Source organism: Melospiza georgiana, chromosome Z (genome assembly GCF_028018845.1).
Source record: "Melospiza georgiana isolate bMelGeo1 chromosome Z, bMelGeo1.pri, whole genome shotgun sequence".
Classification (NCBI taxonomy): domain Eukaryota; kingdom Metazoa; phylum Chordata; class Aves; order Passeriformes; family Passerellidae; genus Melospiza; species Melospiza georgiana.
In genome coordinates, this window is record NC_080465.1 from 46,705,297 (window position 1) to 46,718,654 (window position 13,358).

The following is a 13,358-nucleotide window of genomic DNA, read 5'->3' on the forward strand; positions in this document are numbered from 1 at the left end:
CAGCAATTTGTCAAACTGGGCATAAAATGACAGGTCAAAGTAACTGAAAGAACATACAAGCACTTCACCCATGTTACATTAATGCCAATATAATGAATATTAGGTGGCAGAAAGTAGTCATCCAAATCCCACTTACATAGAACAGAAAACATGCAAGAAGTTCAAAACCAGGGTCAAAAGTGAATTTTTGAGAAGGGATTTCATTCTTATAATTACTACAAAATTCTGTTAAAGCCCACAAACGAGGACAAATAATTTTAGCACTGTAATTATTCTTTTAAGCTTATTTGAGTGAAACTATTTATTGCTGTCCCATTATGTATCTAGCAACCATCTGCTCTTGCAGGGCTTCCTTCCTTATACTTTTATTCTCCACAAGTAGGCTAGTGTACAATTTTAGTTTTTCAAATCCCTACTTCCTTCTGACCACATCATGTCTAGATATGACCCCAAATCAAAGCAATTCAGAAACTAAACTACTGCTTAGGTAGCACAGACATCAACATTTAATTAACATCCAGTAGGCAGGTGAACTGTTGACACCTTATTAACTTATCAGATCCCGAAACACTTTTCTGTTTTTCTCATTATCTAGTTTACCAAAACATTTCTGATCGTTTCAAATATTGCAGATTCCTTCTAGGATTTGATGCTTCTGTTTCAGTAAGATTCCTGACTTGCTGCTGCATTTACTGAAAATTTCTCTCTTCCACAGCGTAAAAACAACAAAATTATTTTTCCCATTGAGGATATGAAAATAAGTTTCCATTCCATAAACCTAATTTGACCTTAGACTCCAGTAAAATTAATATGACAGAAAGCTCTCATGAAACTAAAAGCTTACTAGAGAAAGTAGTTTATTCTCTTTATTCAGAAATTTACATCTTCCATGGAGCAACCACCAAGTTTGTGAACAAAACAGCAATATAAAAAGGGTAGCCATGAACGTAACACACAGATGTGATATACTGATAATAACACTACAGCTTTAGCCTTTACTTTTCACTGCAATATTTAGCAATTCTGCTCAAACTATAAAAGCATTAATGTACTCTATATAAATGCAGTTCAAACCAAAAGGTTCAAAGAACTCAAATTAATTTCCCAAATTTCAACTTCTAGAAATTTAATCAAAACTAAATTCAATTCCAAAACCACACTTCGCCTGCTAGTTTAGGAGACAGGATGGGCATACACTTGGCATTAACAACTGATAGCTCCAAATATTCAACAGAGAAAACATCAACAGTTCCTAACAACTACTACAGAAAATATTCACACACAAAATATAATAGCTATTTCTTAAAAATACAAGCTTCCTTTATACTTGGGCATTTTTTTAATATCAAAACCTGATGTTTTGTTTTAAACACTCACTTTCTCATTAAATTATTTGAATATGAAACATCATTTTTCAAGACAGTACTTATTTGCAGAAGGTCCTGTAGTGACATGGGTTGTGGTGTTTATCACTTCTGGTATCTCATCATAGTAGTCTGGCATTGTTAAAGAAAGTCACTGAAAAATCTCAGCTACTCTCTGGCAGTCTCAAATTTCACAGAGTATAGCACAGACAGATAAGCAGATATACCAAAACGGCTCCAACACACACAGGTGCAAAAACAGCTGTAAATCTATGTTTTGGGTTTGGGAATTTTTTTTTTTACTTTTGTTACAATCTTGTGATATTTACACATTTTTAGTAATATGCTATACTTCAGTCACTACTTATTCAGTATCTAATTTGCAAACATGTAAACCATACATTGCAAAGAGTTTGAAGGAAGCTAGTTCGTCTGTTATCTTTTGCTTTTATATAATTAAAATCTTAAATTTTAGGGTAAATCTAATTAGAATAGTTTTAGGAAAGACTTCTGAAATATTTTATATAGGCCATAAACAAAATCAAGATAGCAGCAGCAACCAAACCCTCATGACTGTAGGTTATTTTTTTTGCAGCAGTTTAGATGCAATTAATGACAATTTCTTGCTATCACTTGGTACATTTTTCCTTGAAATCAAGGCTTAAGTGTCTTAGGGGAAAAGATAATATGCTCCTGACCAGTCCATACTAGCCATCAAGTGTAGGAGAAAAATTAATGGAGACTGTGAACAAGGGAAGTTTAATGAGTACATCCTTTTGCCAATGCCATAACGTGACATGCAATTAAAGAAGTTGGCAGTGCTCTGTGTAACCTTCGGAATTATGCAGACTCTGATAGTCAGACTAAGACTAAAGCCACATTTTTCACTCTTATCATTAAAATTGCACCGTTATCTGTCAGGCAAGCTAAATAAATCCACGGCCAAACACTGATGACAACTGCAAAATCATATTTTAAAGAGCTCCTTTAAATGCTAATAGTCTATTAAAGGCGTGGGTGAGCATTCCTTTAACTAGGGGGATTAAAAAAATGGAGGGGAAGATAAAACAGCTTCAGAGAATCATCCCTATAAAGAAAGAAGGATGTACAAGTAATTATGTAAGAAATTCTGACTTTATAAATGAGGACATAACTATCATGAGGACACCATGACATTTTATTAGGCACTTTCTTACCATTTAGCTAACATTACATATAGACAACTTTTTGAGAAGAAAATTAAAATTTCTAAGTAATTTTAACAAATGACAGAGGCAAAACTCTATAATAATCTAATGAGGATTTATAATTGCATACTGTAAGTGCTTACACTCACAAAATGCCAATTACCTAACTGGCAGAACTCATACTGGCTGTCATATCAGACTTGATACACAATGAGAAAAAGCAGACATTCATTTACAAATTACTAGAAACCTGGGGAACCTCTTAACCCCTTCCCCACAATACATAAACATACTTAACTCAAAGGGGTAAAATGAAAACTACTCATGTACCAGAAACCAAAATGAAGAAAGATAAATTAAAATACTTCATATTTTAAGCTCAGTAAAGTCTCCTCTACTTCAGAATGGTACCACTCTACACAAGTAGTTCCATCAAAAATAAGCCTATCCTCAAGGACCACAGTTTGTGGCCTGTTTTGGAAAGCACTGACTGAGTAAAAGTAAACATGGCAATCTCCCATTCAAGAGTGACAGACATGGAAATAACATTCACCTGCAGAAGGGGAGTGCTTAGCTTTCAACATGGTGTCAAATGCTGCCTGTGGGTACAATCAGGCACCACCCCAAACAAAGCTGATCATTGACACTATAGTCCTTCCAAAATCTGTTTCCATTTTCTTATTAGAGAAGAAATGTTCCTATCACTCTCTAGCATCTTTCAGTGTTGCGTTCCACTAAAATACACACAACTGTAGGAATAAAGAAGATAACTACTTTGCTAAATAAATCATTAAAAGCTTTCAATATCTCCAGAGAAGGACATTCCAAAACACTGTAATACTGACATTACACTGCAGTAAGCAAACTAATTATTTCCAGATAGATAGATATGGGTAGGAGAAGAGGCCATAGTACTATTTTAGCCACTCTGGCATCAGGAATTACAAGGATGACAAAGGATGCTGAAGAGCTCAAAACGCAGAACCCTAGATAGTGGTGGAGGCCCACACATTTTCTACAACAAACAAGAGGTAGAATGCTGCCACTGACCATATTCACTAGTCATTACTTTAGGGACTAAGGGCACATCTAATAAAACTCAACTCAGCCTGGAAGAGTACTCTTGCAGCTGTATGTTCATGAACAAGCCATTAAGGTTGTAGACAAGCACAAATGACTGATAACAGTAGGAAAATCACATTTGTGAATTTACTCATCCAGGTTGCTGTCACACTCTAGCTTAAATACAAATTTCCTCCAAAAAACTTCAAGTCCTTGCATGTTTTTCAAAAAGCCATTCCCATTAGAGCTACTGTGTGTCTATCCACACTTTTCTCATGTACTTAACCTGGTACTCACTCCACAAGTGCATCCTTCCTGCTGAATGTTATTGGTCCCCACTGTTATACTCAGCAGTTTAAAGACAGAAGTCTTCAACCTACTTTATGAAATAGTAAGATTTTTTTAATAAATTAATGAAAATGTACATGGATGGATGAGTGATAAAGAGGCAGTAAGAATACAAAATACAGAAAATATTGCCAATGCATGTACTTGTCAAACATCAAAAAACAAGCTAACATTAACTGGATAGCAAAAGCAGACAATTATATAACATTTAATTTGGGCAAAGCCCTAAGTAATACCAGGAAATTACTGTTCCGTGAAAAGGTGCTGCAACACACTAATCAGGAAAGTAGCAGTTATTGTTCTTTTTTTAATGTGAATTTCTAACCACTAACGCAATGTGCAGCTGTGAGAAGATAAACAGGATGCTAGATTGAAGGACAAGCACACATGATTAAAATGCAGCACTACTCTTGATACCAAAAGCATGCCATTACGTCTATCTCTGTATGGTACTGCCTAGATGAGAAAATTAGTGTGGCTAACAATTTGTCATTTCATAATCTGCTTAGTCAAACTAGTCAGCCCAAGAGCCACTGTGAACAACTGCTCTGCACTGAGTCCTGTCTTATCTGCTCTAAAATCCTTCACTCATGACACTGTCAAAGGTGTTGTTCTTGAATCAGAAAATTATTTGTGTCAAACTGTTTTAAATTAATAATGCTGGAACCTACCTTTTACCTTCCCCTAAAATGCAGAAAGTCTAGAGTTCCACATATTTGTAATTATAAACCTGATCACTAACTACAGAAACAATTAAAATCCATGAACTAATACTACACGGAGAATAAAAATGGTTACTGTTTAAAACTTTCCCCAAAATTTTATGCATAAAACAACTCTGAGGGAAGAATGAGAATACATGTAATCTTCATTTTCCCCCCACTGTTATTGTCTACTACCTCCCTCTCCTCCCTAAAATAAACCAGTGCTTCAGCTATAGGCTAGAGAAAACAACTGGCAAAAGGAAAAAAATTCTCAGAAAGTGTTAGACACAGCACAGATGCCTGTTTTCCTTTCAGCAAAACCTTGAAAATCTGAGCTTGCTACTGGTACCAATCCTGGCCACCACAGAGCCGCAAGCTGAGGGAAGAATCTCACTCTCACTTTGGCATTCTCAAGACCCCCTATCAGCCATCCACATAAGACAGAATTCTGTTCTGCCTCTGCAGCTGAGAAATCCTGAATTTACCTTGGATATCTAAAGTAAAATCTAGTCATGCAACTGGCTAGTGAGGCATTCCAACAGGAAAAATTACTACAACACATTAATCATTGAAAACACATTAATCCAAACGTTGTTTAAACACCGCATTCCATTTAAAAATTTTTTGTTTCAACTGTGCAAATGGAGTTGCGCAAGAAGCCTGAAGAGACAGGATCCAGTAAGTATCTGTAGTATAATCCCTGAGATACAGCAAAACCAGAGTGACTCACATTGTTCTAGTAAAAGAAACAATCAATTGACAGAATCCTTTTCACACACTCAGTCTGAAGCTAAGTTTGGCAGTCTATCAATTGTATAAATGAAATTTTCATAGCCTTGACATAAATACGTCTCACTAAAGAAAGACTTTTTATTTGAGAAGCAGCTTTCTTAAATGATATGGGTAACTGAAAAATAAAGCTGTCATTAGAGATGGTTTTATTAAGTTACGGACTGCCAGAAATAATTGGCTTTTGCAGCAGGAAATCTGGAACAGCTGAACATAGTTCAAAATAATATGGTTATCTAAAGGAATTTATTTTTTTCCTTCCTCTAACAGAAACTTCACACGAAGACAGATGTAGTTCAGCACATTACATTTTAGCTAACATCTCCTTAAAAATATTTCAAATATACTTATAAACAACATAATACTGTTACATTTACTGGGAAAAAACCTTTCAAAGCAGCTTCTCGGTTCACCTTTAGCTACATGGTTATCCTGACTACCCATCTGATCAAAAAAAGAGAAACATTTCTATGCATATAAAAAGCAATGAAGCCTCTAAACTACACATAAGTGTTCTCAGATTTTTTTTTAGATAGTGACTACATAGACTACGGCTTTGACAGATACTACATATTCTACAGATACTAACGTAGCTTTTAGGATTTGGGAGCAACATCTAAATTCTTGACAGACAATACAACAGACAAGAATGGTCAGGAAACCCAACAGACTAAATGTAAACTCATTCAGTCTCGTCTTCCTGAATGTCAAACACACAAAAATAATCTGAAGGTAACTATGGACTGAACTCTCACCTAAATGTGTTATACATGACTTCTAGTATTGACAACTTAGAAGTCAGTGTATTCAGCATTTTCATTTAAAACTTGCATGTTCTATGTATGTCCAGGAATGACAACGGCTACTGAAAGGATAACAGGAAAATCTCCTTGCTATAAAACCTATAGTGTTTCACCGAAACAACACAGTCTTCCATAGCAACTCTTTCTTACACTTAATGTCATAAAGGAGAAAACCAGAATGAAAGTTCAGATCACCTGTAACAGGAAAGAAAACTGAACACTGCTCCCTGGAAGGGACACCAAAATAGTAACATGTCAACTAAAGCAACTACTTAATCACAGATGAGAGAAGCAGATAGTTCTAAGTTAATATGAGAACCAACAATAAAATTTGCTGGTTCCTCACTTTACCTAAATGACATTTCCTATGAAATGGAAGAAAGGTTACTATAATGCTTTTGAAGCCAAATAAGAAGTTAATATAATGTAGCATGGAATTTCTGTCTTAATAAAATTTCTCTTGGCGGAGAACAACAAGCAAATAAAACTATTTGTATTGGAATATTTAGCTGCAGAATGGTGAAATACTTTAAAAACAATTCCAAGGGTCTTTCAAGTATTCTTATTTAATATATTGTACATTTGCTTACCTATTTAATGAAGGCAGAAGAGAAAGCAATGCCAAAGCAGAAAGTTTTCTTCTTTCTGGCTGAGTGATGTTATCCATCCGATCAACCCACATTTCAATCATGTTACCAAGAATTTGGTCCGACTGCATTGGGAAACACCATGTTCTTTTTCAATTTTAAGTACATCAGTGTGTTTAGAAAAGAACTTAATTTTTCTAGCAAATGAATACATTATTTAGTCTTGGAAAGACACTACACAGTTGTATACCTGACAGAAGTAAAAACATGTACTTTTTACATTTTCTATGATAATGCTTCTAGGCCCTGAACCCTACATACCATTAGCTGTAACCTAGATGCTTGAAATGTATTTCATTTATGGAGAGGGAACTAATTCAGGACAGCAAATTATTCCGTTTTTCCCTAACAGTCTCATAGAAACAAAGCACATGGACTTATTCTGTTTTATCTACACATCGACCAATTAAAAAAAAAAAAGACTGGTCGTTATTTGTTTGAAAACTGTATTATACCCAAAAAGCAAATTTCACTGAAAGACATAATAGAACACCTGTAGCAAAAGACCCTCAGTGAAACTGAATCACACTGAATTTGATACTCTAGAAATGCAGAGGAGAATCATTAGACCATCCTCCAGGCTGCAAGATCCATCAAGATGGCACAAGGAAAGAAATTCTCCCCCTACAATTGCATGTGAACTAAGGGGGTTTACATGGCTAATTGTGGGATAAAGCAGGAAGAGAATTTAGGGACTCTAAAAACATCCCATTAAAATTTTTAAAGTAATTATGGGAACATGTAAAAGTTGTTACATGGTGTTCAGGTAAAGGAGAGAAGGAGGGAGAAGAGCCCCTTTTCAAGATTAACTGGGCAGGAACAATCATGGATAATAGAGGGAAAAGTTTAGTCAGATCAAAAGAAGGCAAGAATACTCTATGTAATACAGTTGAAATACCAAGACACAAAAAACCCGAAAGGACAAAAAAGGACAATAAACCTTACCTCCTGACCCAATTCACATGCCATCTGGCTCAAAAGTAATGAAAAAAACCTTGCATTTTGTAGTAGAACTCTACCCATGATCCCCAGATAAGTAGACATCACCACTGGGTACCTCTGAAATTAAAATAAACCAAAACAAAAGGCGCTTAGTGTCAGTAAAAGAAAAATATTTGACACACACAGCAGTAGTACCTGGAAAATACTTGTATGCATCCCTTATGTCTTTCACGAACTTTTAAATTATAACTTGCAATTTAAGAGCCTCTAGGAACAGAAGACTGAGTGAGCAATCTTTACCAGTTTTCAGTTCTTACAATATGAAAACTAAAGCAGTTTCAAAGTCTGTTTCATCCAAACAGACTCATCCCTCAACTTGCAGGGTGATTTTACTTTAAATTTCAAAACCTGTATCTTAAGGAACCAACAGTTTATTGTACTGTTAAAACACCACTTTTGAAGTTGATGCTGGTTCCAAGTTACTGCTTACAATTTCAGTACAATTAAGAACACTTAGTATCTCTGAAGTTTTTACTTTTTTCTGATAAAAGCCATAATACATTTGCCAAAAACTAATCTGCAGGTGTCTCAAAATTAACTGGATAGAGGAATAAGTTCACTAGTATATTATCTTTGGTTATTTTAAAAGAAGCTATGGATTTTTTCATATTAAACTCAGCACATAACAATATAACTGTATTTTGTGAAATAGCCTACCTGAAAAACAAAATGCTAACATTTACCTGAACATTCTAACCCAGAGTAATATATTTCGAATGGGGTACAATGAATTTATTAGTCATAAATCAGAAGACATTTTAAAAATCCACTCTCTATCCTTGTGCTTTAAACAGCAAAAAGTACTTTGCTATATAGCATTACTTGCTTAAATTTGGAAATCTTATCCAGCTCAGATACTGGAGCTACTTATTGATATTTGAAGGTCTTCAACTGAGAAAAAAGCAAAGATTTTGATCAAAAAAGTAAAAAAGCTTAAAGAATTCCACCCACTGATTCCTGCTAGAAACTGAAAGGTTCAACACAGTTAAAGCATATTTGATTTCACTCATTTGTTGTCTACAAAGAGAGAACATGGAGATGTTATGACATGTAAGCCAGCAAAATCCTAAAGACTATCTCACACAACTCATTCAGCTCTTCATATTAGATATATCAGTTAGGAAAAGAAGGTCAAGTTGATCTTCTCCTGGTTCAGTTTGTTTTTCTCTCATCCAGGTACAATGAAAAAGGAATAGTACGTGTCTTAAAAAAAAAAAACACGCAACAATAAAAAACTCCATCACTGACTAAGGGTTACACTAGGCCTAATGTTATAACTCTTAAAAATGTTAATGGTGAAGAAACAGCGGAACAGCAGAATTAAATTTCTGCTATTTTATTAAAACAAACACTGCATGACAAAACAAGTGCTGGACAGGTTGTTTTTTCTTGTGCTACTGTGTTACCTTTAAAGATTTTTAAAGTAGATATGAAAAATCTATCTGATGCTCTTAAAACAAGAGAAAATACAACATCAGTATGAAAAAGCTGGAGATAATGGAAGGTACTTTCATTTTCCAAATGAAAAGTAGAGAGTAGTTTAAGGAACTCTTACCTCCCCTTCTATAATCCCCCTGAATACTGATGGCAGAAGGGGTTGAAACATTTGAGGACCCAACACAGGGTTGACTTTTAGGACATTTTCTACAACCTTAAGAACAAAAGCAAAGTAGACCATTAGCAAAGTACATTCATAAACCTTAACCAAAGCTTTAAACCCATGTGAACTGGTGTACACATAAAAAGTGTTCAGAGGATGCTTACCATTAAATACCAGCAAATCCCAGATTGCTGAAACTATATTCTAGTAAAATATTCTGCAAACCTGATTTGCATAAAAACACCTGGTTAAAGCTGACAGGCCAATGAAACCCACCTAGCCAAGCACCTCACAAGCCTCCCCATGGCCCAAGCAAAGTTGATGAGGTGGTTTGGAAAAAGGGACCTTGTTATGGTTCCAGGAAAAGCGGAGGATTGAGGTGGTTGGTAGGGTGAAGTACCAGCAGTTCAGAGCGTATTTCCATAGTTGTCATGTCATTTTTTGAGAGCCTGCTGATTAGGATCTACCAGCTCCTTGCAGGTGTGCTCTCAGAGGTGCTATTCTGGGCACCTTGCTCTGGTTCACAATGTTTAAAATCTTTACCCTTTGTTTTTCAGATCCTTTTCCCCTCATGTGCTGTTCCCTGAAGTAATTTGTTTTCCTGCCTTCTTCCATTTTTCTTTTGCCCAGATGTTTGTGCTCCACCCTTGTACCGAGAGAGATGGGAAGAGGCTGTGAGAATAATGGGCTGAGGGCTTGTCACTCCTACTTCCAGGTAGAGAAAGTGATGCCACATGCATGAACACACTGATGTGTTTTCAAGCACATAAAGGTATCATAAATGTACCACACCTAAACACTCTTAGTCTCCATTTACTTCCACCTCAGAGGAATTTCAACAAGGACCAATTATTCTGTGCTCTTGACCAAATTGTCCTAAATATTTTTTTCTCCATTTTGAACCTTGTTCCCAATACCTTCATTTAATACTCTAGTTTTTGCACTGAGAAAAGTGTTAAGCAGTTGACCTTTCTCAATGCCTCTCAATTTTGTAGACCTTTAATATGCAGAGTTATAAAAAAGGCTTATTATAAACAGAGGTAAACATAACTTCTTCCCTACTCTTTCTGGGTACTGGAAGTTTTGGCCATCTCCTTTGTTCCTTGCACAGTCTTTTTAAACCTTTTATTGTCTGTGTCAAGATAATTATAAAATCAAGTCACATCAAGCCTCAGCAATCTTGCAACAAATTGTCTTATCAGTCCAAATTAATATTTTTCAACCTTATTAATTTAATTACTGTTCTAATATCCATTTACAATCCACGAAAGCTGTTTGAATGAAACTACTTCAGAGAACACCCCCGGGTGTTTCTGTTCCCAATGCTTATCTAGATTTTGGTGTTTCACAAGTCAGCACAGTGAAGCCTGACAAAACTTTTGCTTTTTCTAAAAATATTTACAAGGATGATAGCTCAGTTATCCCTCTGGAATCAAGAGGGCATTGCTAGGAAAGTGTTCCAAGTATACTACACAAATCTTGCAGCAAGGCCACACTGGGACCCAAGTGAATAAATTATTCTGTACTAGCAGTATAATTCCATTTTAGAAATTTGATTAAAAGCTGCTGCATAAAACATTTGCTCAACTACAGACTTTAAATACTATCACTGAATCAACTGGAATTGACATTTTAAATTTCAGACCTAGAGGTCTTATGCTTTTCACAGAAGTAACTACAAACAGGGGAGACTCTGAACTTCACCAGTTGTTTTCTGTCCTGGATTCTGGAACCAGCTGTGAATCCACCAAAGGGACAGCTGGGATCCGATTTATATCCCCCATCACATTTACAATTAATTTAATTCAAGTCCAAATTTTCATAAACAACACAGAGCCTCCTGTAAGTGCAACCACTGTTACCAGTAGTACACTACAGCTACTAGTCAGTTACCTTGCAATCATATATTTCAACTTTATTTCCCAAAATTCTTTAAAAGACATATTGAAATCATTGTTATTAACACTTCAAAAGCTTATGAGTTCCACAACATCATTTTAAGGCAGTGTGAAAATATAAATTTCTGGTTCTTTGAAAAACCTTTAGCAACTTTATTTAAGCAGTTATGGCCATTACAACAGCAACTTATGCCAAAGGCAAACAAAGATTGTTTGAACTCTGTGTCTGGTACAAATGGAAGTATGGAACACAAAGGAATTTCATGGAGACCACATACATATGCCATTCAATAAAGATAGGAGAAGTTTGCTCTATACTCACTTCAAGTAAGTAGTTAAACCACCACTGACGGTTTAACTCCAGTGTCAAATTCTGCTAACTACTTTGGTTTCTTCTACATGTTCTACATTCTACTTGAAAACATTACATGTACAAGCTGAGCCTCTAAATATTATTTTCATTATACTCCACCTTTAAAACTTGAACTTGACCTTCAATAGTTATGTCCTTCAAAAGCTCACAAAATGACCGACATAAGTCAGCAGCATACATCTAAAACAAAATGAAAACGAAGGTATTATGCAATGCATTTTATATATTGGTATATATTTTAAAACTCAATTCCTTAGGGGCTTACATATGCCTAAAGACCCAGTTTCTCTTCAAAGATTGTATCTGTTAAAATGTTCATCATTCTAAACTAATTAAAATCTAATCTAAGCATTTTGTTCCATTTTTAACATTGCAGAACATCAAAACAATCTCAAAGAATTTTCTAATCAAGAAGGTGTGACAACAAGGTATAATATCTTGTTCAACTCCTGTTAGCATGTACATTCATAATTTTAATCTGGTAGGATAATAACAGTAACTATTATTACCCAGCATAGGACCACAAAGATATCAAACTACTAAATCAATCCACAAAGCATTGATTCTAAATAATATTTCTCAAATCTGAATGTCCACCATGCACCATAAAGAGCTAACATTAAAACAGTATACACATATATGAATAAGAGTATAAATGTTTGTGTGTATGGCATGCTCCAAGATGAGAGAAAAAACAGTTTGCCAGTAAAGACCTGAGGCGGTAGTATGGATCTTTATATAATGGTAACATACCTCCAAAAATTCAGATGAAGATAAGAAAATATAAGCATTGATGATCTTAAAGCAATTTTTGAGATTTTCTGAACTCAGCTCTGGAAGAAACAGAAATCACAATTCAGAACCTGATCATCAAACTGAAGTACAACCAAGACAATTTCCTTCTAAAAGTCTTCTCCTCTCACAGCTTGTAGTGCCAGATGCCAACAAATAGAAAAAAGATCTTAGATCCAGTGCCAATCAGGCTTGCTCTCTCTCTCTCCAAAGACAATTACTGGTGTGGGATGACAGCTCTCGTGCTCAAATGGAAGCACAAGAAATCCTACAACCTCAAAAGCCAATGGCAACTAAAAACGAAAAACAAACAAACAAAAGTCAGGTTTTGGATGCAATACTGTGTTAAGGAGATATTAAACACAGAATAAATGAAACATATACTTTAGAGACTTGCAGTTACAGATAAATGGTCTCTCTCACACTGAGTCAGTAAATGCTGAGCAAAAAGAACGAAATAAAGATTGCAGTTTTGCTCTTCTGACCCAGATGCCATATTAAATGGCATTGAGCTGACACACACTGAGCTGTAGGGCATAGCTTGAGTATTTCAATAAAGAAATAGCGGCCTAAGACAGGCACACATGGAGGAAGATTTACAGCAGCAGCTGGAAGAGAGAAAAAATGATATATCCTCAGGCATTACCTGTAAGACTGTTAAAGGAAAAAAAATCACTCTGGAACATGTATAAGCAGAACTCACAGCAAAATGAAAAGTTTCAAAGTTTCACATGGATGTTGATAATAGTGCAGGAAGTCCACATTGTGTAAAACCAAGGCAAAAGACCA

The 13,358-nt window shown here is 35.4% G+C and overlaps 1 protein-coding gene across 2 annotated transcripts in view; it reads right to left on the reverse strand.

Moving 5' to 3' along the window:
• The window catches only part of IPO11 (importin 11), an 85,071-nt gene that overhangs the window by 21,707 nt on the left and 50,006 nt on the right, over nt 1-13,358 (reverse strand). For both annotated transcript variants that reach the window (XM_058043397.1, XM_058043396.1), the window contains exons 25-29: nt 12,531-12,610; nt 11,877-11,957; nt 9,462-9,557; nt 7,850-7,963; nt 6,848-6,969 (exon numbers count right to left, since the gene is read on the reverse strand). In XM_058043397.1, the coding sequence (XP_057899380.1) occupies nt 6,848-6,969; nt 7,850-7,963; nt 9,462-9,557; nt 11,877-11,957; nt 12,531-12,610 (493 nt within the window). The remainder of the gene's footprint in view (nt 1-6,847; nt 6,970-7,849; nt 7,964-9,461; nt 9,558-11,876; nt 11,958-12,530; nt 12,611-13,358) is intronic.